The sequence below is a fragment of the Rosa rugosa genome, chromosome 5 (genome assembly GCF_958449725.1).
Source record: "Rosa rugosa chromosome 5, drRosRugo1.1, whole genome shotgun sequence".
NCBI lineage: Eukaryota > Viridiplantae > Streptophyta > Magnoliopsida > Rosales > Rosaceae > Rosa > Rosa rugosa.
This window is the reverse complement of record NC_084824.1, coordinates 25,033,141-25,059,128: the sequence shown is the minus strand read 5'-3', so window position 1 is coordinate 25,059,128 and position 25,988 is coordinate 25,033,141. Positions and strand designations below refer to the sequence as shown.

Below are 25,988 nucleotides of genomic sequence, written 5' to 3'. Positions count from 1 at the left end.
TATAACTTTTACCCTTTGAAATATATTGGTTTGAAACTCCACACCTAAATTAATTATTAATTAACAACATTATCAGGCAACTAATGGGCTACAGTCCCAATATACTTTTAAGATTGAGATAGACAAGTTTAAATTCAAAATTACACATAAAATTTGAATTAAGGAGAAGATCTTAATTGTTATATAAAACGAAGATAAAATGTGCTCATTTGAGCTACTAGTCTTTTACAACTCATTTTTTTTTCCATCTTTATTTAAATCCATTTTTTTCGCTCTTCCTTTTTTCAATGAGGTCATATATCTCTCAAATTGAGACAAATAAGAACACTGTCTCAAATCAAGCTTTTTGTAAATTATAATTATACGTCACTCGTATTTGCACACAATAAAAATTAATCCATTAAATTTAATCTAATGCTCACAAAATTTCAAATTGACACGCACCGGCACCAATGACACGTGAGCCCAAATCGAAATCAAACCGACTCGTGCCTCCAATAGGTTCCATATACGTGCTTAAACATAAATAATTTTGTATGAGATCACTTGAAGCCAAATGACTCTACAGTTCCTGCCAAGCAACTAAAAATCATAGTGACCAAATCATTCACAACCACTCCAACAGGAAATCCCTAATCGCCAGTTAACATCCAGCCAACTTCCTCATTTGGAACAAAACAAGTGAGCTAACAAATCTTGCGGTTAAAAAACAGATAGAGTCAGGATTAAAACGGAAAAATGCCAACGGTGAAAATAGGGTCATATTCACAATTTTCAAATAATAACATTCACAGAGGCATTATAACCAAGGACGCGGGATGCGGATGAGTCCAGTTTTTTGAGTCGCCAATGTAACCGACTTTCCGTTTGCCTTTACGCCTCGAATCTTCTCTTTCTCTTCTCCCTGTTTTCTCTCTGTCTCTGTCTCTCTCTCTCTCTTCGTTTTTCCAGAAACTCCATAGCCATCTTCACCAATTCAATCAAGGGTTCTTAAAGAAAACGAAAACCCAATTCTTAACGTCATCATGGTGGTGGGTTTCTAGCTCCCATTGCCTTATTTGCAGTGCGCCAAGACGGTATGTTTTTTATGATCAATCAAGGTCTCTTCTTTATGATCTTTCCATAACAAGAACGTGTCTTTGTTCATATATGCAAGGTATTCAATGCTGGGGATTTTATGATCTGATTTTGGGTATTAATGGATGTAGGAATCAAATTTGGGATTGGCAATATTTCTTGGCCCTGCAAGATTTCATCTTTTCTTTGTTTTTTGCCCAATCATCTGTTGTTGTGTGATCAATGGGATTGTCACCTGACAATGTTCATGGACTCACTCTAGCGGTTTCTTCAAGCGTTTTTATTGGGACTAGCTTTATAATCAAGAAGAAAGGCCTCAAAAAAGCAGGCACTACAGGAGTTAGAGCAGGTTTGATTTTGTTCATCTTTTTGGCATAGGTTTGATCATATAACAGTCTAGGATGCTCAAGTATTTTATTTTAGTCTTTGATTAAAATTGGTTCGTATATGTGTCTTAGAACATTGTTTTGATCAATCTCAATATTTGTTGTTATAACTTATTCAGGGTCGGGAGGGCATACATACTTGTATGAACCCTTATGGTGGGCTGGGATGATATCAAGTAAGTTTTGCCCGTCTCTTCGGATTTTTTTTTTCTTTTTTTCTTTTGAGATGCTTGTTTTCTTGTTTTTTCATTTTTTCTGAAGACTATGAATGTTCTTTTGGATTCTTGTTGAATCATACATTTCTAGGATGCTTGTACATACATTGTTTCTTTTGTCTTCAACTGCTAAGAAATTAATAAAATTTATTGAGGATTATTAAATCACTCTCAACTGAAACTGCTGTATAGCCAGCCAATTTTTTTTCTATTATTTTTTGCTTACAATGACATGCCAAATTTGGCGGCCACAGACTCATAGTATAACCATGACAGGTGGCCATAACCATGCCATGACATCATCACAAGTTCCCCCATACTCTTCTGGGATGTTAAATTGACATAGATGCAAATCACTATTGCAAACTATGCAGTGTGCACTTTGCAAATATAAAGCATATGTATCCTATACCACATGGAAAATTTGGTCGACTAGACGACTACACATTTCAACTTTTAAAACTTAAGACTATTTACTGTATTATACACGATCGCTAAGAGCATAAGCAGAGAGATATCCCTAGTTCTATGGTTGTTCTTGGCCTTCGTCTTCTCCAGTAGTTCAATTTGCAAGCTTTAGCCTTAGGGTCAGAATGCAGGGTCTTTTGATGCTGGTTGACATGAAAAACAATTACCTTTACTAAACACATGCAAGATAAAAGGTCATGAGTTGAGAAGCATTTAGTCTTGAGTCTTTCAGGCTTTGCTTTTCTAGTTTTCATGGTAGAAAATGTGGTTTTGGGTGGATAAAGTGTTAAGGTTCTCTTTGATCCAGAAATTTAAAGATCTCCAACTGATACTTAAACGGTCTGGAAATGATATACTATTGTTATAGATGTGGAAGTAGAACAGGGTTTAAATTTTTTCAAAAATGATAGCAGCAGATACCAAACTTGGATGTGTGAGTAGAATGTGCCACAAATGTTATACTTTAATTGGCATGAGTATTTGTTTAATGTTATTGTGTTTCAATATATATCCACATTTGGGGATGAATTGTTCACACGAACACTTGAACTAGCCTGCACACACACAGACACATGTATATATCTGTGTGTGATTCATTTAGTTGTGTTATTTTGATATTATATATGAGGTTATATAAGTTTCTTACAATGTCAAGACGAAAAAAAAAGTGCTTTCTATTGTGAAGTAGTCATTCAGGGTGTTTTGCTTGGGTATGAACTGCATATGTTGGATTTTCTCTACTATTAGCTTGAAATTATATAGTTGTGTGCTTAATTCTCTGTTTCTTCTTTTCCCTTTTCTAATTTGTTAATCCTCAGTTTCTGTTCTTTTACAGTGATTGTGGGGGAGATAGCTAATTTTGCTGCTTATGCATTTGCTCCAGCAATTCTTGTAACTCCCTTGGGAGCATTAAGTATTATTGTCAGGTATGAAATATCTTGGCACTGACTTGTTGATCCAAGAGAGACATCTATTGTTGTTATAACATATTCATACAGGCACGTGCATGAGCACTTGCATTAACACATTCACTTTCACCCAAATTGTATTTGTGGAAGCATGTGTGTGTTTATGCCCATGTGATTGTTAGTGTTTTTATAACGTAGACACTATTATTCAGTGCAGTGCTTGCTCATTTTGTTTTGGAGGAAAAACTGCATATATTTGGAGTGCTTGGTTGTGTTCTTTGCATGGTGGGCTCTACAACTATTGTTTTGAATGCTCCACAAGAGAGACAAATAAATTCTGTTAAGCAAGTGTGGCATCATGCTACACAGCCAGGTGAATTCTATAATTAGATAATGTTTGGTAATGTTTACATTTACTTCTGATTACACCAAAACTACATATTTATATTCAACTGATGCAAATATATCAAAATGGAAAGAATCAGATGTAGGATGCTTGGTTTTGCTTTTACATTATACATTAATTTTCAATAAAGGGTAATTAAGCTTCTGTACCTGTTATTGGTATATTAGATCAGTATAGGAGGTGAGTGAGCTTATGGGAAAACAGTTATAATGGTTTATGTGGAGAACGTGAAAAGCTAGACATCTTTGTATTGCAGTGAGGCTTGTTAATTATCTTTCTTTAAAATTGTGACTTTTAAACTAAGCTATCATTTTGCTGAAATGGTGTGCATAATTTGAATGAGGAATACTGTTTAAGTAAGTTAGTTGGAGGACACTGTGGAGATAGTAGGCATGGTTCCTTAGACACTGTTTTAAACATTTAAGACATGAATATACAAACTAACCTTTTCTATTTTCAGGTTTTATTGTCTACACAGTTTTCGTACTGATTCTCGTTGCCGTTCTCATTTTCAAATTTGTTCCACGTTATGGGAAGACCCACCTGATCGTATATGTTGGAATTTGTTCTCTTATGGGCTCTCTCACGGTCAGTTTTTAAACTTTGAAGCTTCTTGACATATCTTGTCCAAGTCTTCTTCTATAGCCTTTATATAATATTCTGATGCATCTGCAGGTTATGAGTGTGAAAGCAGTGGGTATCGCTCTGAAGCTGTCCTTTTCAGGAACAAACCAATTTAAATACTATGAGACATGGGTTTTTGCAGTGATAGTGGCAGTCTGTTGTATTTTTCAGATTAACTATTTAAACAAGGTAAATAGTTCCTGTCAATAATCTGCAGAATGTCCCTATCTTTTGTCTGCATAAGTTATAAAACAAGGTGTACGTTGACACCGAAAACTTTTAAGGTTTTCTTAATGAGTTTTGCTTTACTAAGGTTATGGAAGGTAGTGAATGAAATCCAATAACATCTCAAACAGAAAACCAACAAATAGATAAGAAAAATAAGCCAAGTAGTGTTGTTCCCTTAAATGATAAATTCATATTGACCCTAAGGGAATTGAATTTTTTTTTCCTTCAAAATGAGAAGACTTGCTTTGCATTTTGTCGTGTAGTGTCCTAACCTTGAGCTTGAGGTAATAAGTTTGTATTTTTTTTTTCACTGTAAAAAGCTTATTAACGGAACTTCATTTACTTGTTATGATCTGTACCCAAATATGAATATAATACTTTAGGAATACTCAGTTCTCTTACCTTGTTTTTCTTTTCTCTTTTGTTTTATATTTATTCAAGTATATTGGTATCTTTTTCAATCCTAGTACTGGGAGTCAGCTTTTGTCACCTTTAAATTAAACCTACATCATGTAGAAACACATATAGTTAGAGTCTTGGGTTTACAATTTATATTATATAGAAAATTTGTTTAATCAGTCTTAAACGTCTCTCTGAATCTTGTCATCATGCAAATGCTTAATTAATATTATTGATTCGTTTTTGCAGGCTCTGGACACTTTTAACACTGCTGTAATATCTCCAGTCTACTATGTGATGTTTACAATATTCACCATTCTTGCCAGCGTTATCATGTTTAAGGTGATTTAGTATATGACATGTACTTTTAAATGTTTCTCAATGCTTTGATTTTCTTTTCTTTCCTTTAATTGTGGTTGAGATCAGTTCTATAATGCTACAGAAATATCAGGTCCCTTGCATAGTTTTATGGAAAATAAATGACTTTAGAGTCACTACTGTACAATTCAAGGTTCAAATGTCACCTTCAGAATTGGTCTTTTGACATGTGATGTGATCGAAATGTCAATAATTTCAATAATATCTTGAGTCTTGATGATAGACTTTATGCAAAATTTTGAGCCATGCAACATGATTGATTCCATGGGACACCCCAAATGTCTTAAGTATATCTTGTTTATTTTGATTATGTCATTAAGATGGATTCAATCTCAGTCCACACTATCTAAAATTTCATGGTAAAACCTGATTTCATTCATTGGGAAGAACAATTCTTAACCCAGTGAAGTGATAATATCTTATATTTAGAAACTATCCATGTTGCATCACTTGTGATAATTTCATGATAAATCCAATTTGGAACTATCCATGCTGCATCACCTGTGATAAAATCTTACATTTCCATTATGATTTAGTATTCTTTTTTTCTGTTCTTTTGGGATTCTCAATGTCTCTTTTGCCTTTTGATTACAATTGCAGGACTGGGAGTCGCAAAGTGCGTCTCAGATTGTGACTGAATTGTGTGGTTTTGTTACTATCCTATCTGGTACCTTTCTACTTCACAAAACCAGAGATATGGGAAATGATCCACCTAAGGAACCTGTCTTCCAAAGTCCTCGTGCGTCAGAAGCACCTGCATCTCCACTTCCTATTAGCCAGAGATAGTCAAGTTTTTCATCTTTTGGTCTCCTTAGATACTCATGGCAAGTGCCATTGCTTGTTGTCATGGGAGGATGGAAAACTAGGGGATTATACATAATCATTTTGAGGCCACATGAGAAGGGCAAGGTCTATAGGGTAAAAAAAGATACTGATGAAAATTAGTTGACCTTTTCAATGCAAAGATAAGCAGGATTTTCACTGTTATTTGTAGTGAGGGATCCACAAGTAGGTTTTTTTTTCTTTTTTTCCTTGTCTTTTCTTGTTTCCACATTTTTTTTCTTCTTTGCAACATATTGTAGGAATCTATTAGAGATGAAAATTACAGGGGATAATTAATAATTTCTGATTCTTTAATGCAAAACACTCTTTCTTGTAAGCTTCTTTGTTCCGTTTGTGAAAAATTCCTCTTCAGAATAGAGGTCCAATAAACAAAAGCATACTCTTTCTTGTCAATCTTGGATGCTGACCTTATAGGGAGTTTTCTTGGAAAAATGAGATGAATAACAAAGAACTGAAGAAGCATAAGGTTGGACAGTCCCCAAGAACTTTGTTTAAATGGAAATCACAGCCAAATTACAAGTTCCTTGAATACACTAGATGTCTAGATGTCTAAGTTCGAAACCTAAATATAAACCCAAAACCCCAAGAAACAGAAGAATCAATGACCACTAATCTGCAGATAATATCTGCATTTTAGGACAGAAGTCCCCCAAAGCTTTTTGGGTTTCCAGATCAGGCATCAGAACCCTTAACTAGCGTCACAGCTTCATCTATTCTTTTTACACCACTGATCATTCTTCGACAATAAGAATGCCTATGATGTAACAACATATACCAGACTTGCATGAGGCAGAAATTAAGGAATTAATGAGGCCATTCGATTTTTTTTTTTTTTTTTAAATTAAGGGCCAGTGCGGCTGCCCTCAACTGCACTAGCCCTCAATCCTTGATTAATGAAATTACTGAATACAATGAGGGGACATAGTGCCTAAACCGCACTAGCCCTCGAGTCTTGATTAATGAAACTACTGAATACAACGAGGGGACATAATGCCTAAACTTCAGATTACAATATATCTCAAGAGGACATCCCAAATAATAACTAATCAGCGCTCTTTCTTGATGTTGAGGTTTTGGTCTTTTCTTTTGTTTAGTGCCGGAAATAAATTCATCAATTCAATCTTTTGATACTAACCGCTTGACCGAATTGATGGTTTCGATTAACCAAAAATTGCACCGAGTTATGAGCGCTGCGTTGCAACTTGTAACATAACTGGGAACTTGGACAAAGTTTGGCCAAATACTAAAAATGTATTTTTTTTCATGTTGTGCATAGTTGGTGGTGTTGGAATCGCAAGGAAGATAGGAACACAACCCAAGTGGAGGTGGAGCTCAAGGTAGCCAGAGCTCAGAGGAGGAAGAACCTGATTGCAACCCGAAAGTGATTGGTAATTTCAACCGTCTCCTCACAAAAAACACAACTCAAAGGTCGAACATCAATGCATCCTGCCGAAAACAAATTTGGATTTGGGTTGAATATATTCGTTATCTTTCACTAAATGGATCTAATTTTAAGGCGATTCGCTCCAAATTCAGTCTATAGAAAGATCTTAAATCGATCACATAATATAAAATTAAAGTATCAAAATAATTGTTTTGAAATTTTAAATAACCACAGTGTGCACAGTGTGGATCAAGATCTAAAAAATCGATAAATATCCTCAATATTTCTTCGATTTTTTTTCTTTTACAAGCAACGATATTATTTTCACATCTTTTCCATGATATTTGATATTTTAATTATTAGTATAATTTCACTTCTTAAAAAAAAAAATTGCATAACATAGTTGGAATAATTACATCAGATATCAGTGCAATTTCACTTCGGAATTATCCATTTTACCTAGAAAAAAAACAAAAAGGAAGAAAAAAAAAGAGAAAAGAGACATCCACGAAATTTGATAAAGAAAGAAACTTACCACATAAGGATTTTAGACAACAAAATCTGGTGTCCCTGTATTTACTCTGGTGGTTTCCACACAAAGTCCTCAACTCCGCAGTTAAACCTGTCAGTCCCCAACTCTCTGAATCAACGGCTTCACAACTTCACAAAGATCACTCTCCTCATCTTCTCTCCCAAATCTTCCCAACGAAATCCACCACCAGAAGTTCGCAATCTCCTTCTCAAGGTAAGCACTCACCTTCTTCTCTACTTTGCTGCGCAGTTCCGATGTTTTCCCGATCTGGGTCCGTCCAATTCCGGCTCTTTGGGGTTCTGTTGCATGCTGTGTGAACTGGGTTCGCATCAAGATTGAGACTTTTGGGGTTTCAAGATTGAAATGGTGCCCCCAAGAAGAAAGAAATGGACGGAGGCCGAGGAGAGGACTCTGATCGATAAATACGGGGAGATGGTGGCTGATGGGACCCTGGCTAAGATGAAGACTAGAGAGAAAAAGTTCAAACCCATTGCTTATTATGTGAATTCTGTGCACTATGTTCAAGACCCTGTTGCCTACCGCTGGCAGTGGTCGTGGAAAGATGTGTCCACTAAGGTCCAGAACATGAGGCACCAGTATCTGCTTGTCAAGCAGAAGATTAAGAAGCAGCAGCAGCCGGAGAGTAATTCCGGCGGTGGCGGTGGTGGGGATAGTAGTGGGGAGTGTAGCGTGGAGGAGTTTGATTGGATGGAGGGGCTTACGCATTGGGCTAATTTCTTGAGGTATAAGGAGGTTTTTGGGGATATTGTGGGTAGTAATGGGAATGATTTGATGGGCGGTGGAAATGGGGATTGTGAGAATGTTGGGGGGTTTGTGGGGGGTGGGAGGGGAATGGAGATTTCGGAGTTTGGGCAGATGGGACATTCGGATGGGGATTTCGGGGGAGGGATTGATAATGGGATGATGGGTTTGGGGTTTGAGTATGATGGGGAGGAGGGAGGGGAGAATTTTAATGGGGATGTTAGGATGAGGGAGGATGGAGATGGGAGGTTTGTGTGTGAAGAGGTGGAGCAGAATGGTTCTAGTTTAAAGAAGAAGAGGAAGAGGGAGGTTTCGACCGCGTTGGGAAAGAAGGCGTGGGCTTTTATTGGTAACCAGCTGGGAAAGTTGAGGGAAATGGAGTCTCGGTTTGAACAGCGTGAGGCGGAGAGGGAAAGGGAGAGACAGAGGAGTGAGAGTTTTAGAATGGAGTGTGAGCAAGAACGGGAATGGAAATGGGAGGAATGGGTGAAGAAGAAGGAGGAGAAAGAAAAGGCAAGGGAGCAGTTGAAGAAGCAGAGGATTCAAGAATGGGAAGCATTCGAGAAGGACAGTGAGGAGAGAGAGAGAAGAAGAAGAGAAGAAGCGTTGATTCATGAGAGGGAATGGGAGGAGAGGATGAATAGGAGGAGGTCAGAATGGAAGAAGAGGATGGATGATATGTTGGGTCACCACCGGGCAGAGATGGGCCAAATGCAGACTCGCATTCTCCATGAGCAGCAAAATCTTACGAGCCAGTTATTGGGGATTGTCTCTCAGTGGACTGCTCATCCAGCTGGACTGTCTGATCATACTGGTGCAAGCAACCATTATTTATCACAGATGATGCAGAATTTGCACCATGTGAATAGTTTGGATCATGACGATGCTAGGGTTGATGGAGATAATCAAGATGATCAGTTCATTGTTGACGGATGATGTCTTTTCTTGTAAAACTGCTCTCTGCATGTATGCAATAATCTCTGCAGTGGTGGTGGATATGTAAAGGTTAGTGAATTGCTTAATGTACTCTGATGAGTACTTTGTTCAGTTAGGTACGGTTCTATACTGATCTGTCTAGCTTCAAATCAAGTCAATAAGGGCTATTTATTTGTCAATCCAATTTTAAATGTAACTATCTGGCTTAGAATGAATAAAAGTTCCTTTTTCCCCTCAATAATATTTTGGTACTATGAGTGTGAGAACAGATATTTATGTAGTGTTTATTAATGTGTTGAGTTTTGATGTGGCACTCTGATTTCTCCTTTTATGTGGAGATCTCGTTTTCTGGGTTTGACCGATAAATTAGCTTAGTTATAGCTCTCCTTTATGTGTATTAGTTTTTCTACAAGGATCTAAGTCAAGAGGAACAAGCATTAGCAAAAATACCGCTTCCATCTGAATTGTTTGACATGTTTAGTACTTTGGTAAAATACTTTTCTGTAGTAAAAGCCATGGCCGTGGCTGTTCAAAGAATTCCACCTCCCTGATAGATTTCACTATGGCTCGTAATATGCCATAAGGAAAATTACTTCATAGTTTTTTTTTTGGTTATATATGCGTAGGACAAACATCCTTCTGTGCTTCAAATGTACAAATATTGATGGCCCAAAATGATTGTATCTTGGCAGAGATGGATTTAGTTATTTTTTGGCTTAAATTCGCATAAAAACGTGACAAATCCAAATCCCAGCTAAGCCTTTAGCCTAGATGAATGCCACTAGTCCTACTGAAATAGTTTTTCGATAATTATTTCTTGCTAGTTATAACCTTGTTTCGTTCTATCCTTTTGGAACAAGAGAATGTAGCTTGGGTCAAACAAAGGGTAGTTTGATACAAGATACTTTCAGCGTTTAAAGTGATAAGCAATGAAGCTAAGAAACAAAAAGATGAGGAACTTCAGTCTTCTCCTTTTCTCCTTGGCCACATGGGATCTTTACTGTATGAGAAGAATAAACTAGATAATACCAATGTGATTATTGTAGGAAACAATTGCTACTTTGTTTGTAGACTCTTAGGTAAGGTATATTTATCCTCATTTGTTGTCTCTTCATTATGGTTGGAAGAGGTAGATATATGCTTTTGGAAGAGAGAGCTACATTATAAATATTTCATATTTCAATTGAAAAACTATTTTCTTATATAAGCTTGCAAAAATTGGTACATATATATTACTCATCTTAACATATATCCATGTCTGTATCTGTCTTTCAACATTGCGGGTTTGTGTTTTTCTGTCTGGCTATTGATTCTCAACTCATGATAATCATTGATCTGTTCCTTTCACAGCCTAATTTTATTTGATGTCATTTAGATTGAAAATTATTGATTGGCCTTGTCAGATACATTTGGTCTTTGCTTCGATTAATATATCTATATATGTCGTGGAACTCTAAGATGTTTGTGAAATTCAATACATCTAGGTTTTAACTGCACATGAGGTTGTTTTGCCAGGTTAAGCTGTGGTGCTGTAGATTTCTCATATAAGCTTTGTGCACTTTTTCCAAATTCTGCAAATTAATCACAATGTGGCCAGTGGTTGGTTATGGGATCATTAGGATCTGACCGCCACCATTTTCTGGGCTTGAGCTTGACATCAGTTCCGATATCTTGGACCTTTTTGGTGCATATGATTGGATTGGATTTGCTAACTGATTACAGTGAAGGAAGATATGGAGGCTAATTCTAACTTTTCTTCAAGTTGAAGAAAGAAGATGATGGTTAAATGAAGGACACCTATGGTTTCCAATCTGCACAAGATGGGATATCAACTCCTTATAATTAATCCATCTTCTTCCTTCAAATTGGAGAAGAGTTGGAAGTCAGCCTCCATTTCATCCTTTAATACACGTTAAATCTAATGTGTTTACATATCCAATCAGTCCTAGTCACCACTGGGGACCTTAAAGTGTGTTCGTCTTGAGGAAGATTAGCTCTTTCCTCCTTACAAAAAAGGGTGAAAGGAGGATGACAACAGATTCTGTTTTGATTTATAAATAGAAGTCGAATGTTGCATTCGTTTTTGGGAGTCACACATGCAGAGGGAATTGATCAAATATGAAAAGAAGGGATCCAACATCAGACTCGGAAGGTATGGGTTCTGCTTAATTATAGACAATGTTATACATACCCGTAAGCAACAGACATGCAGACAACTGGGCTGCCCGTTCTCGAAGTCTGCAAGTTCTAGAACGAACTTGTATGTGTGTGTGTGTGGGGTATTCAAGAAGCACTTGCTGTTGTTGTCATAATGCCTGATGTTGTCACTATTACTTCCCTAACTTCTTTCTCATGCAAGTTTTAACACTTGCTCTGTGTGTGTGTGTGCTATTTGTATTCTAGAAAGTACTCAAGACACACTTGCTGTTGTTGTCATAATGCCTGATGTTGTCACTATTACTTCCCAAACTTCTGCCTCATGGTTTTAACAATGGGAAGAACATCGCAGTTATCTGAAAACGTGATGGGTGGCGGAGTCTTTTCTTGATATTGTTACATTCAATGGTGAATTGGATGCTTTATGCAAGGAAGGGAAGCAGTAGAGACGCTTTATAATTTAGAGATTCGAATTCAGGTATTGACCAGGTTTAGGTGGGTTTCCTTGTCATCCTGTCTTGTTCTCAATCATTTGTGTAGACTTGAATCTGATGGTAATGTTGTATTGTAGTTAATTATCACTGTGATTTATATACTCTTATTTACTAATTAGCCTCTTTAATATAAGGATGAGAACAGATAAGGTACACCCGAGACAAAAGGTCTTGCAAGCCTAATCATGTTCTGTAGTGGTTGGTATGATTGGGATCATTGGATTTCTGCATAAGACATTTTATCAGCTGGGTTCTGAAGACTTTTGCTTTGATACAGCACTGATACTCAAATTAGCTTGTCAATTTTATTTTGTCACTAATTCTCTCTTGTTCAGTGGGAATGCAGCATTTGTGCATATTGTTGGAATGAAAGTCCAGAAATATCATTTTACAATTTGAAATGATGTAGTATTATTATATGTGGGTGAAATCTTGATGTGTTGTTTTTCGTTCCTTCCTTCTTTTTGTCAAAAAGAGCAGAGATGACGAATTTGAAACCTTAACTAACACTTAATTTGTTGAAACCTATGTCTTACCTCTAGATCGATCAAATGCTAATCAAGAAGATAATATGTTATCTAGGAACTTGAAAATTCTATTGAATTAGGATTCTTGCATGAACTATGAAATTCTGATTACTCACTTTTGCATGATATCTGGATGTGATCTAATTGCCTTTTTAGTTTTTGTTTATAGTGTTTATCTTCTTTTTGTTACACCAATTGGTCAAAACTGGTGTGAGTGTGGGACTGGATTTAACAGTGGAGACTGGACAGTGTGGGCACATTTGCGTTTCTACTTTACAGCTGTGTGGGACATCATTTATGATTGTGAAAACGCGTGGGAAACATAACAAGGAAACTTCCTCCTCAGCACCTTTGCTTTATCTCTGCCTCTTGAGAATCCAATTTACTCTGCCTCTTTCTTCTCCAGACTCCAGAAACTCTCACATTCTCTCTTGTTATCTCAAAGCTTTCAATGGTGATCATTGAAGAAGCCTCCTCTTCTTCTTCCACCCATCCATGGAAATACCATGTCTTTTTGAGTTTTAGAGGTGAGGATACACGCTACAATTTCACAGACCATCTGTACAACGCTTTGTGTCGGGAGGGAATCATCACCTTTATGGATGATCAGCTCAGACGAGGAGAAGAAATATCAACAGAACTTCTCCAAGCAATTGATCAGTCAAGGATTTCAATCATCGTCTTCTCTAAAAACTATGCATCCTCCAAGTGGTGCTTGGAAGAACTTGTCAAGATCCTCGACTGCAAGAAATCAAATCAACAAGAGGTTCGACCAGTTTTCTACAAAGTCGATCCCTCGGATATACGAAATCACAGAGGTAGCTTTGGGGAGGCACTTGCTAATCATGAATGCAAATTCAAAGATAACCCGGACAAGGTCCAGGTCCAGAAATGGAAGAGTGCTCTCTCAGAAGCAGCAAAGTTATCAGGATGGACGCTCTCAGAGTAATTTTCTATCCATTGCGCTTTAAATTTCCTTTTCACCTTCAGTCTTCTCCTTTTCAGTTTCTTTGATAAGAAATGAAATGAAAACTTTAGGATTCAAGAGCCATAATTAATCCCGTTATATATCAGCAAGTTATTACAAATTGCAGTAGTATTATCAATGAAGTGCACAATTAATTTCAAGAAGATCGTATCTAATAACTCGGTGGTAAACTGTATTTACTCTAATTGAACTTCTGCGTCAATGTGTATTTTCTTTTTATTTTGTCTGTGATTGTAAATGTGAATGTGTGTTTGATTTCTCAATTAAATTTGTTTATTTTATGTGTATGGAAAGTTATTTCATTAATTGTTTCCTACACTCACAAAATGTCCAGGCATCAATCTGAATTCCGTTTTATTCATGACATCGTTGGGGAGATTTCAAAGCAACTCATAAAGCGCACATATTTGAATGTGGCCACTTACCCAGTTGGAATAGAACCTCGTGCGCAAGAGATCCATGAGCTTTTAGGTGTTGAGGGAAGAGATGTTCATATGGTAGGGATATGGGGTACTGGTGGAATAGGTAAGACAACAATTGCCAAAGATGTCTACAACTCGATTGCTCATGAGTTTGAGGGGAGTTGTTTCTTGGAAAATGTTCGAGAAAATTCAATGCTTGACAGAGGCTTCATCAAATTACAAAAAAAACTCCTTTTTGAGATTCTAGGGGGAACAAAATTGAAGGTGGCCAATGTAGCTGGAGGAATCACTATGATCAAGGAAAGGTTGCAGTACAAAAGAGTTCTTTTGGTTCTTGATGATGTGAATGACATGGATCAGTTGAAGAATTTAGCTGGTAAACCTAGTTGGTTTGGTAAGGGTAGTAAAATCATCATAACAACAAGGGATAAGAAATTGCTGAGAGATCATAGTGATTTAATATACGAGGTCGAGGAATTGAATCATGATGAAGCTCTAGAGCTTATTAGTATGAATGCCTTTCAAAGAAGTCGACCTTTGGATGGTTATGCAAAACTCACAGAACGTGCAGTATGCTATGCTAAAGGTCTTCCATTAGCTTTGACTATTTTAGGTTCTTCTCTATGCAATGAAAGTGTAGAGCAATGGGAAGCTGCATTAGATGGTTTCAAAAGCAGCAAAATTCAAGATGTTTTAAAAATAAGCTACAATGGATTGGATCACAGAGTGAAGGAAGCTTTTCTTGACATCGCATGTTTCTTTAAAGGTGAAAATAGAGAACACGTGATAAAAATATTAGAAGCTTGTGGCAGCAAAAAGCATGATATTGATGTGCTCATAGAAAAGGCCCTCATCAGTATTAGAGATGGGGATTGCATTAGGATGCACGGGGATTGCATTTGGATGCATGATTTGGTAGAAGAAATGGGTAGGGATATCGTTCACGAATTGTCACCCAATAACCCTGGAAAACGAAGCAGGTTGTGGTTTCATGAAGATGTTTACCGTGTTCTAACAGAGAATATTGTAAGTGCATATCTTAATTTACCTCAAGTGTAGTTTTTTTTTTTTTTGGTTAAAATCCTAAAACCTAAGTAGACCTTGAAATTTAATTATTTTAGAAAGAGCTTGGTGTGTTAATACTATTGCATTTTCATACTAGGGAACAACCAATGTTATAGGCATCAAGGTGCAGCTCCCCGAAGATTCAGATGTGATATACTTAAGTGGTACTACTTTCTCCAACATGCCAAATCTTAGACTTTTCATATACCGTTCTGGACGCTATGCTGGAGTTGTTGATAATCTGCCTAATAGCTTGAGGGTACTTGATTGGCCTGACTGTGACTTGCAATTTTTGCCATCCAATTCAATTCCAAGAGAACTTGGTCTAATCAATATGCCTAGAAGTTGCATCACAGGATTGGAAGTTGGATACAAGGTATGTTCTTTTGGATACACATGTAGAGTATTTGTGGTTGTTTCTCGTATTTATCTCTAGCTTATCACATATGACTTCCTCTCCATCATTTTTTTTTGTTTTGTTCTCGCAGCATCTGAAAAATTTGACATCAATAAATCTAAGCTATTGTCAATACCTTACAAAAGTCTCGGACTTATCCGGAAGCCCAAACTTACAACATTTGGATCTCAGTCACTGTAAAAATTTAGTTGAAGTGGATCGTTCTGTTGGATTTCTCAATAAACTTGATTATTTGAGTCTTTGGTCCTGCCCTAGGCTTGAGACTTTTCCAACGGAAGTTAGTTGGAAATCCATGAGGGAGCTTCTGCTTGGCTTTTGTAAAAGGCTTGAGAATTTCATAAACATTGTGCACAAGATGGAGTCCATTAAAACATTGAGTTTACCTGGAAGCGGCATAAAAGAACTGCACTCCTGCATTGGACGTTGCACTACGTTGGAAGTTTTGTGTTTGACATACGGAACTTCAATCAAACAATTCCCTTCATCGATTGGGAATCTCACTTCCTTGGTGGAACTGGACGCGTCTGAAACTCTCATTGAAGAATTGCCTTCATCTATTGGAAGTCTTACTTCTTTAAGAAAACTGATGCTGTCTAAAACTCCCATTAAGGAATTGCCATCATCAATTGGGAATCTCACTTCTTTGGTGGAATTGGACGCGTCTAAAACTCTCATTGAAGTATTGCCTTCATCAATTGGGCATCTGACTTCCTTGAAGAGATTGAAGTTGTCTAAAACTCCCATCAAAGAATTGCCTTCATCAATTGGGTATCTCACTTCCTTGAAGAAACTTTACATGTCTGAAACTCACATCAAAGAATTGCCTTCATCAATTGGGTATCTCACTTCCTTGAAGGAACTTTACATGTCTGAAACTCACATCAAAGAATTGCCTTCATCAATTGGGTATCTCACTTCCTTGAAGGAACTTGACATGTCTGAAACTCGCATCGAAGAATTGCCTTCATCAATTGGGCATCTGACTTCCTTGAAGGAATTGATGCTGTCTAAAACTCTCATCAAAGAATTGCCTTCATCAATTGGAAATCTTACTTCCTTATATATATTGGACGTGTCTAAAACTCCCATCAAAGAACTGCCTTCTTCAATTGGGAATTTCACTTCCTTAAACCACTTGGACGCTTCAGAAACTATGATTGAAGAATTGCCTTTGTCAATTAAAAATCTCTTTGGTGCCCAATCCGGGCTACAGCCCCGTTTAAAACTAAAAGGATGTGCAAACCTTAGAACTGTGCCGCACAGTGTTTACGGAGGGTTGCAAGAACTAAATACACTAGACCTCTCTTGGTGTCCAAAACTGGTGACATTTCCAAGTAGGGCGAGCGCTTTGGTTTCATCAAGTGCAGAATCTCTTCCTCCGATGCTTCCAACTAATTCAGACAATGGGCATGATCATCCTGGTTCCTCACTGTTTCCCGAGCTAACGTGGCTTTATTTTGACGGATGCAAATTATCAGTCTCTGATTTCCTAACGAATCTTGACTGTGCGTCCGCATTACAGACACTTAATCTATCAGGAAGCAGTTTTGATAGTCTTCCGGCATGCATCAGCAAATTTCATCTGTTGCGTTATCTTGATTTAAGTGGTTGCAAGAGGCTTCGAGACATTTCAGAACTTCCACCAAATATACGATTTATAAAGCTGGATGATTGCGTATCGTTGGAAAGATTTTCAAAATTGTCAAATATACTGGAACAGAAAGACACTCTGGGACTTCTTGACACTATGTACTTGTCTAATTGCAATAGATTGATGGATAATCTTGGCATGGACGTGGTGTCGAAGATGGCAAAAGCATTGCTTAATCAGGTTCTCTCTCTCTCTCTCTCTCTCTCTCTCTATACTAATAATTAACACAACCATATATATCTTGCAGCTGGTGCTAAACGGCCGCGGTTGGTTTGACTGCTGGAAGCTTGTACTTCCAAGTCTCCCGAGAATTGAAGTTCCAAAGTGGTTTAATGGGGGTGCGGAGGCCACCAGTGTGCTTTCTGGTATATCTGATTATGATATATGTGAAATTTTGATCAAAATTCCTAGGAATTTGAAGGGAGAGAGAATACGAATGGTTGTCTGTGTTGTTTTGGAAATTACCCAAGATTTTTCTGGTGCGTGTGATGTGACGGTTGTGATTAATAAGGAAAGGTATTCTGGCGGTCTTGATTATGATTTGCCATCAGCTCATGATAATGTATATGTCTGTCTGACATGTATTGATTTCATGGAGCTAGAGGTGGTGGATCATGAGGTTCGAGTGAATTTTCGTTACTCACGTGGCAAACGGTTGCTCCTAAAAAGTTTCGGGGTCCACCTGGCTAATATGCAAGAGAATGATGATGATCAAGTAAGTGGTGAATACTCGGCACGAGAAAGATATAGGCAGAGCAATGCTTGCATTTCTGATTTTGAAAACGAAGAAGGGGCAGCTGTAGCATCATTAGTATCAGATGACAGCAGTTCCGGGGAAGTAGACGATGATCATCATGATGGGGAACAGGAACCTCATCCTCCAACCGAAAGATTTGAAGACTTGACAAGACAAACTAATATAGGCAGAGCAATGTTAGCATTTCTGAGGTGCTTTGGAATTACCACCTGCTTGTGATTTTGGTCACGCACAAGGTGCAGCTAGCTCTAGTATCATCAACAAGTACCAATCGAGGCCTTGAAGTACACACTGACCATTATAGTTGGATTTCAGGTATTAATATTCCATGCCACATGCATAAACTCTTAATCTGTTGTGATAATTTTTCACTGACCTGATTTTTCTGCATTGTCTTATTTAGAAGAAGCTTTTCTTTTGCCAAAGTCGATCTCGAAATATGGCAGTTGATGGTGAGAGGCAGAGATACCAACTAATCTGGACTCATGTGATGATTAACTCTCGATCAATCCACACGAACAAGGCTGGGTTTGTTCTTCAATTCGTATTTGCTTATTGGTCTGGCTTTTTATTTCTTTTTTATTTTAAACTCTGGGCCTTTAATTGTATTGTTTGCTGGCTTTTAGTGCCCTCTGTTTATCACAACTGAGAGTGGTATAAAGCTGTATATCTTCAAACACTGATAAGTTAGTTATAATAATAAACAACGCATGCATAAGGACTACTGACTTAATTAAAAAAAATTCATATGATTATATGACATGAAATTTTGATCTCACCAACTAAAGTAGGGAAACTACCTAAAATACCACTTGGAAAAGAAAAAAGGCACTTCAAAATGTGTGAATGTGCATGTCACCCATATGAAAACATAATGTGCAGCAAACATTCCTAACAGATTTGAAACATGATTGTTTTATTAGAGACAGTATAAAGTGTGCACATTTCATACATTAGACTTTGATGAAAGAGTAGAAATATCAATGGAGGACAGCTCTCACAGAAGCAGCAAATTTTCTGCGGTAGCCTCTCTTGAATCATCGTATTTCCAATTGCACATGTGTGTGTGTATTGCTGTACTTTTCTGGCATATATTCTTCCATTTTTAATTTGTGTTTTTTTCTTATTAATGGAATTATTCATAGCCTAAATTTCTGAGCTGTGTTGATAAAAATTGGGAAAACTCCTGTAGTATGTAGGTTTGAAGATATTGAAATATGTAGTCCGGGGGCATATTTTTCAACTCGATGAAGATTGAGTCCCGAGAATGAATCAATTTTTTTTTTTTTTTTTGTAAATGAATGGATTGAGAATTGCAGCTTTCTTGATTATGAGTGAAAACTCAATACTTGGATGGTTATATATCTGATAGTATAACTAACATATGGCTTACTCACTAACTGGCTAGCTAACAGTCCTAACTGACTTGTAGTTTTACATCTTTCACTGTTACATAGTCACTAACAACTAATTAATCACAGTAAACTGAGTCATAGTTAAGCATACTATACTGTAACTTCCCCCCTCAATCTTTAGGTAGAGGACTTAGCTGCAGGTTGGCAATAAGAGAATGAAAGTGAGAGCAGGGCAAGCCCTTTGTAGAGACATTTGCAAGGTGCTCTTCACTGGAAAGGTGGGAGTAATTCCTGAAGCTCAATTCATGATATGTCTAACCACAGGCATAGGAACCAGCTTTCAAGTACCTTTGCCTGCACTTAAGCATAGCCTGCTTTCATTCTGATTATGAGAAGCATAGAAATCAGAGGAAATAAGAGTCTTAGAAAGGAGCTGAAATATTAGCTAGCTTTAGTGATCAGTTGAAGAACTGCTGAAAATAATAGTAGGTTGTGGAGGAACTTGTGTGACCGACGAGTGAATCAGTTTGAATATGAATGAGCCGAAGACTGTGAGGATGAATTATGTAAAAAGTAAAACTGAGTACTGACAAGGCTCTTTACATGTGCTCATGCGCTTAGATTAGTTTCTCATTCAACTGTACTTGAATAAGCATAATTTGTAGGTTGATTCTTCTGAAAAAGGTGACATAATATGGAACATGCTTAAAACAGAGTTGACATGAGAGTGATGAGATAGTAATGGATGAACCATGATTATTGAAACCAATAAATCATGATATTGAAACCACCATTTATTCTTGAAGCTGCCATCATAGGGTCTTGCCATTGTCTGAATCAAAAGCAATCATGCCTCTAGTAAAAGTAGCCATCACCATATTTCTGCCTCTGCTTTCTCTTCAACTTTGAGGATTTTATGTTGCGTGGTTATCACTGAAGTTGTAATGTTAATGGAAGAGATATTCTAGGCATCTCCTGCGGACAGAGGAGAAAGCTGCAATGTTTTGGCTGCCTGAACAACTGTTTTGATGGCGTTTTCATCAGTAATACAGGTTATAGTATTCCGATCCATTGCAGATTTTGAATTAATTCTATATCAAAGATCAATTATGGACCTTGTGGTCTGATATATATATTGAAAGAACAAAAGTTGATAGACAAACTGGTGTAATCTATCAGTAGTAATATTCTCAGTCATATTTAGCTGCTCTCATCTCTTGAAATGGACATCTGATTCTAGTTTGAAACTTAATTAGGAGCTAATTGGAGATATTTCTTAGTGTCGCCGTTGTACTACGGGGTAATGCTACCATTAATCGTTCGACACTTTAACCTACTAGTCTAACACGTGTATCAGTGTATGTCACACATGCAGACAGTTTTTGTATTCTCCCTTTTCAAACATATATGAAGAAATACAATTTCATTAAATGTTTCTATGCTTCTAAACTTGCAGGCATGATTTTGAGTCTCAAATAATGCATCCAGAACGTAGTTGATGAGATGATTTAATATGGTGTGGAGCTTAGCAGGATAACTTCCAGTTTGCTGGGTAATATTCATTTGAATTGGAAAATGAATATGGCAAAGGAGGTCTTTGATTTAAGGATAGTTAAGGGTCAAGTCCCTGCTATGCTTCCTGTAAAACTTTGGTAAGTGGTTATGTAAAAGTTAAAAGAGTAGATGGACCACTAAGGCTTGTTAAGTAAATGATCCAAACAGATTGATGCCTGATCTGAAATGCGAATTTTTTTGAGAAGTTTTCATCTCTGAAGGCATTTAATATCAGTGTGTTGCACATCACTAAACAATATAAATCATAGATTTCGTTTTCTTTATTTCGTTAGGATAGAACAATTGACGATTGTTCTTGAATTTGATTGCCTTATTGCCCTAAGCCACTAACAATTCAAGTAACTGTTGCCTGATAAAGTTGAGAGGGAAAACCCTGCAGAAAGTGTACATATATGCAGACATCTTCCTCTGTAGTCTATGCATTATACATACATCTAAAGCCGGTGACTGTTCACCGACACTGTTCATTTAACAGTAAAAATGGCGGCTTTGCCCTTCCATTGCAAGATGCTCTTTTCCCGATTGCTGCTTTTGCGATCTTCTATTTGTTGTGGTGTGTAGAGAGAGAGAGAGAGACTGAAAGGAAAAAAGGAGTGATCGATCTAGATTTGGAAACTGTGAAAGGAGAGATAATTTAGAAAGAAGGAGAAGAGGGATCTGATTCTGGGTTTGTTTTGGGTTGCTCGGGGGAATTTGAGTTACCGACATCGGTGATAGTCGGTAATTTAGAAAGAAGGAGAAGAGCGATTTGAGTGTAGGTTTGTTTTGGCTTGCTCGGGGGAATTTGAAGTTTAGTGATCCTGTTGGAGTGGGGTGTGGAAGGAGAAGAGGTAATTGTTTATAGCGATTGATTGCTATAGATGAAATTGTTCTTCTTTCTGAAGTTTCCTTTCGAATGGTTGATTACTGATTCTTTATTTTGTTGTCTCATAATTGCTGCTCTCTGTTTTTTTAAATTGAATTCACAGGAACTTAGTGATTCGGGGAAGCATAGGAGAAGGGCTTTGAATCTGGCTTAAGGTGGTTAAATTTATCTTTGCCAGTACGAATGAATTTGGTTTGGATTGCTTCTGTTTTCTTTTATCTCTGTGAGTTGGAATGTGGTTAAAGTTATCTTTGTGAGCTGGAATGAATTTGGTTTCAAAAAGATAAGAAGAACAGAATAGAACAAGGTGGAATGAATTGGCTTGCGGTTTGAATCTCTGTTTTGGTTGTATTATTTTTTATATCTTCCAGTTTAAGTTGTGAATGAGCCTATCATATATCCTTTTCTGAGCAATATCGATGATATATTAAATAAGCCTTAGGTATAGCTAAGGCTTCATTAATATTGATAAGAAGGTGGAAATGTTATGGAACCTGTCGTGCTAAGTCTATCCTCCAGTTTAAGTTGTGAACAAGATGAGAAAGTTTGATTTGCTTTTATTGCATTTACTGCATGCTAAGTCAAGGAATGATAATGTTTGTATGAAATAGATGAAATAGATCATCTTCCAAAATGAGCATTTTGCTTCAATTTCTCATGTTTTTTCTTTTTCTCTTGGACATCTGATCCCTCATCGTTGCAGGCAGAAAGAGAGAGGTATTGAGCTTTGCTGTTTTGTATTGGTTGTGTTTTATTCAGGCTGATTTTCTTGAATTTGTTATGTGTGTTTTTCAGTTTTGTAGTGGTTATAATCGGTGTTTGCTTCGTTTTTGTTTTGTATCCAGTGATTTGTGTTTTGATTGGGTCCAGTTTGTGATGAGAATATTGGGTTGAAAACAAGTGGAACATGTATGGTATTTGGTTGTATTTTTTTTTTCTTTAAGTGATTAGTTGAAAATTGTGTGTGTTGTGATGGGGCTTTAGCTTCAGAGCACAAATACGCTGAACTTTTGTTCTGGGTCTGTTTTTCTGAGTTGAATTGACAGAGAGTGGGGGTTGATTGGTTTGATTAGGTTTTGGCTGTCCACTATTTGATTCAAAAGTTTGGTTCGTCTGAGTAATTTGTATTTGATTGATTGCAGATAGAGGTCTCGGCGGCTGGTTGGGCTGACTGGGGAAAATGGTGGAGAAAATCTACAGGTGAAGGTAACTTCCAGGCGCAATTGATGAAATTGATGCTATTGTTTCAAAAGTTATGAACTTATTAATTTTGTTCTTCTTGCTAACATATATAAAGTTACTGTGGGTGTGGAAAAGTGCAAACTTGAAGATTATAGGATGACATTTTTTCTTTCTTGGTAAGACTTGAGTGTGCTTCAGTTATGTCAGATTATGGTTTTAAGTTTTAGTCTTGACATAGAGTGTGACAGATTTCATGTTGCTCGAGTTCTTGGGTTTTCTGTGGTTCCTGTGTTTGCATGGTTTTTGGGATTATTGATTATGATCATAATGTCTGTATTCAAGGTGTGGGAAGTGGTGGGAATAGAGAATTTCAGACTAAATTTCCTCCAAAAGATGGTCTGTGACTGTCAGCGTGCTGTTTCGGTCCTCCTTGGCCGAGCCTAGGTCCAGTCCTTCCACTTCTATGTATCCGACTCTCGAAGTGGGTGATCGTGTTTTACTTTTAGCTGAGAAGGTCAGTAATGTTCAAATCAGTTCATCATTAATCTCGAATTTGCGGAATGGTTTTTAATTCATATGTATTGGTGTGAACTTAAGTGAATAATAATTATTGCTAGTTGATTCATAGAGCATATTGTTAGTGGAGATATTGCTTACTGTTTGAAATTCGATATTATATGCTCAACCAGATTATATGTTTTGTATATTATCTGAGAAATCCCTGCTTCTGTTTTGGTCTCAGGTTTCATATCTCTTTAGAAAGCCTGAGGTTTTATATATAGTAATTTCAAGGCACCTCCAATCTTGCAGGTAATGTGTATAACATTTTATATATTAATAGTGAATTGCTGTTTCTTGTTTTTAAGAACTTTGTGATATGTGTTGTTGACACTTTCTCCTTGGGTATTCTGTGCAATATGCAGGAAATTGGCTTTAGCTCGGGCGATGTATTTATAAAAAGAATTGGCCAGGGGTGGAGATTATGTTGAGGTAAGATCTTGATTTTCTTGGTTATTGCGTGCATTGAATTGATCTGTTTACTGTGTTTTGTTTGGTAGTGTTGTAGTTTGTTCTAGAGTGAAAGGTGTTAATAATAGACTGACCTATATGTACCCAGCTTGAACTCCATGTGGCATCTTCTGCAACATAAGTTACTTCAACTTTGAAATGCTGTCGAATTTACTGTGCCATATGTGAAAATTGGTTTTCCAAGCTCTTAAAAGCGATTAAACTTTGTTATGTTGGATTTGTTTGCTTATAGGGTCATCATACAATTACTGCTTTTGGCTGAATAGTCTTTGAGTTGATCTTCGGCAAATAAATGCCCAAAGTTGAATAACTCTAACCACTAATATGAGTGATTCATATCAGTGTGCTCAGTTACTTTACTAATAAGTAAAAGCATGAAACTTATGTGAATTAACTTTTCTACAATTATTTAAATAAATATTACAAGCAGCTTCTCTGCCTCTTTTGAACCTTTATAGGATAGCAGAGGTCTAGGAATAGTTCCAAAGCCTCCCTAACAGTTCCAAAACTATTTTGAAGTATGAAAATATAAATCAAGTATTCCCCTTCATCATTGCCGATATCCCTCCTAAATTTAATTCTTAATCATATAGTTCAAAGATTTAAAAAGTTTAATAAAATGACATTGGAAAGACACATTCTGAGTTTTACATGTCATATGCTTTGCTCATGGAATCCAAGAACAAGGTGAAAGCTGCCAATGAATTTCAAATCTTGGGATATCAAGGTCTCCATATGTTCATTTTAAACTTGAATATCACATTTCTTCTGTTTCTTACTCATTGTAGACATGCATTAAGCGATTATTATTTTGTTCAGAGTGTTCAGCCCATAGAAACATTTAATGATGCATTTAGGAAATTTCTTGCACACTCAATCAGAAGACCGCCAAAAGCTCCCGAGGTATGCAACCCTTATACTCTTCAATTGATTGAATTCCCAGGTCGTGTGTTATCAACAATATCATTCTGTTAATATGTCTTTCAATTCAAAGAAGCTGCTTTTTTTTCTTTCTCCATAATGATTCATCATCTTTTTACTCTCATATCTTATAATAGAATACTAATTCCGTACCAAAATTTCCTGAGTAGCTTTGTTTGGAAAAATGATTGATTTTCTTTTTACTACTGAATTGAATACAATGGTTGCTGATGTATAGTATATTATTTTCAGAAAACTGCATATATTGGTTTCAGAGTCCATAATTGACAAATCTTTCAATCGATACTGTAGGGTGGTTTCTATAGTATATTTGTTGTTACTCAGATGTTCTCAAAAATTCTAAATTTCATTGGTTTAGTACCTGTTTATGTAATGTTTGATTGAAATTGTATTCAACAGGGTACAGTGGGTGATCAGGACACAGGGTTTTCTAATAAGAAAGGCAAGCTGTTGAAATCGCAGAAATTAACCCCTGAATTTGGTTCATTTTTTATTCCTATTCCTTCTTCAATTTAGTTCACGCTGATCTCCTTATATGGACTTATTAATGTGTGACAATTGAAACAAGTGTTAATTCTAATCCTCTGTTTATCAAATATTGAAAACATCTTAATAATACTTCACTGAGTAACTATTTGAGATTTGTTTAGTTGTTTGCAGTATCAAAGAGCTGTTGACCAATTTTTGGATTTCATTGTGGTAATTTCAGTGTAGTGCATTTGGCTGGATTCTAAACAAACGACAGCATCAGTTAAGAGTATTGGTCCAACTTATAAGGTATCGACTTTGTAGGAAACTTATGGTAAACATCTTTTTCTCATAAAAAGCTTTTCCAGGACATTCATTTTTCTACCTTAAAGAAAGCAACCAAAACAAATGTATAGGAAACTTACGGTAAACATCTTTTTCTCATAAAAAGCTTTTCCAGGACATTCATTTTTCTACGTTAAGGAAAGCAACCAAAACAAATTTATTAGCTTGACACAGCAGAAGTGTTTCATTGCGTGCCTTTTCA

General features: G+C 36.7%; 3 protein-coding genes across 9 annotated transcripts; all 3 read left to right on the top strand.

Annotated features, from left to right (window-relative positions):
* Positions 1-888: 888 nt before the first annotated feature.
* On the top strand, positions 889-6,110 carry LOC133707741 (probable magnesium transporter NIPA2). Of its 2 annotated transcripts, XM_062133225.1 has the most exons (9): positions 889-1,076; positions 1,209-1,426; positions 1,583-1,639; positions 2,982-3,072; positions 3,267-3,427; positions 3,921-4,048; positions 4,136-4,273; positions 4,961-5,053; positions 5,690-6,110. In XM_062133225.1, exons 2-9 carry the CDS (start codon positions 1,300-1,302, stop codon positions 5,873-5,875), a joined length of 981 nt encoding a protein of 326 aa, XP_061989209.1. In that variant the 5' UTR covers positions 889-1,076; positions 1,209-1,299; the 3' UTR covers positions 5,876-6,110. The 2 variants fall into 2 exon arrangements, with proteins under 2 accessions (XP_061989209.1, XP_061989210.1); XM_062133226.1 differs by lacking the exon at positions 889-1,076 and having other exon boundaries at positions 1,286-1,426; positions 2,965-3,072.
* A 2,101-nt stretch (positions 6,111-8,211) lies between these two features.
* LOC133711425 (uncharacterized) lies at positions 8,212-9,546 on the top strand. The gene has a single exon (XM_062137554.1). The coding sequence runs from the start codon at positions 8,212-8,214 to the stop codon at positions 9,544-9,546; it is 1,335 nt and encodes a 444-aa protein (XP_061993538.1).
* A 3,478-nt stretch (positions 9,547-13,024) lies between these two features.
* LOC133709768 (disease resistance protein RPV1-like) lies at positions 13,025-25,433 on the top strand. Of its 6 annotated transcripts, none has more exons than XM_062135632.1 (16): positions 13,025-13,669; positions 14,047-15,160; positions 15,297-15,575; positions 15,688-17,448; positions 17,516-18,340; positions 18,429-20,432; positions 20,837-21,032; positions 21,431-21,785; positions 21,924-21,975; positions 22,963-23,020; positions 23,118-23,178; positions 23,345-23,516; positions 23,745-23,812; positions 23,926-23,992; positions 24,851-24,934; positions 25,373-25,433. In XM_062135632.1, the coding sequence occupies exons 1-5, from the start codon at positions 13,176-13,178 to the stop codon at positions 18,242-18,244; spliced, it is 4,377 nt and encodes a 1,458-aa protein (XP_061991616.1). In that variant the 5' UTR covers positions 13,025-13,175; the 3' UTR covers positions 18,245-18,340; positions 18,429-20,432; positions 20,837-21,032; positions 21,431-21,785; positions 21,924-21,975; positions 22,963-23,020; positions 23,118-23,178; positions 23,345-23,516; positions 23,745-23,812; positions 23,926-23,992; positions 24,851-24,934; positions 25,373-25,433. The 6 variants fall into 6 exon arrangements, with proteins under 6 accessions (XP_061991616.1, XP_061991613.1, XP_061991612.1 ...); XM_062135629.1 differs by having other exon boundaries at positions 22,963-23,026; XM_062135628.1 differs by lacking the exon at positions 23,118-23,178 and having other exon boundaries at positions 22,963-23,026.
* Positions 25,434-25,988: the final 555 nt, after the last annotated feature.

Coding starts and splice junctions, on each gene's coding strand:
- LOC133711425 (XM_062137554.1), top strand. CDS start 8,212: ATGGTGCCCCCAAGAAGAAAGAAATGGACGGAGGCCGAGGAGAGGACT.
- LOC133709768 (XM_062135632.1), top strand. CDS start 13,176: ATGGTGATCATTGAAGAAGCCTCCTCTTCTTCTTCCACCCATCCATGG. Junction 13,670..14,046: donor TCAGGATGGACGCTCTCAGA/GTAATTTTCTAT, acceptor CAAAATGTCCAG/GCATCAATCTGAATTCCGTT. Junction 15,161..15,296: donor GTGTTCTAACAGAGAATATT/GTAAGTGCATAT, acceptor TTTTCATACTAG/GGAACAACCAATGTTATAGG.
- LOC133707741 (XM_062133225.1), top strand. CDS start 1,300: ATGGGATTGTCACCTGACAATGTTCATGGACTCACTCTAGCGGTTTCT. Junction 4,049..4,135: donor CTCTTATGGGCTCTCTCACG/GTCAGTTTTTAA, acceptor ATGCATCTGCAG/GTTATGAGTGTGAAAGCAGT. Junction 4,274..4,960: donor AGATTAACTATTTAAACAAG/GTAAATAGTTCC, acceptor TCGTTTTTGCAG/GCTCTGGACACTTTTAACAC.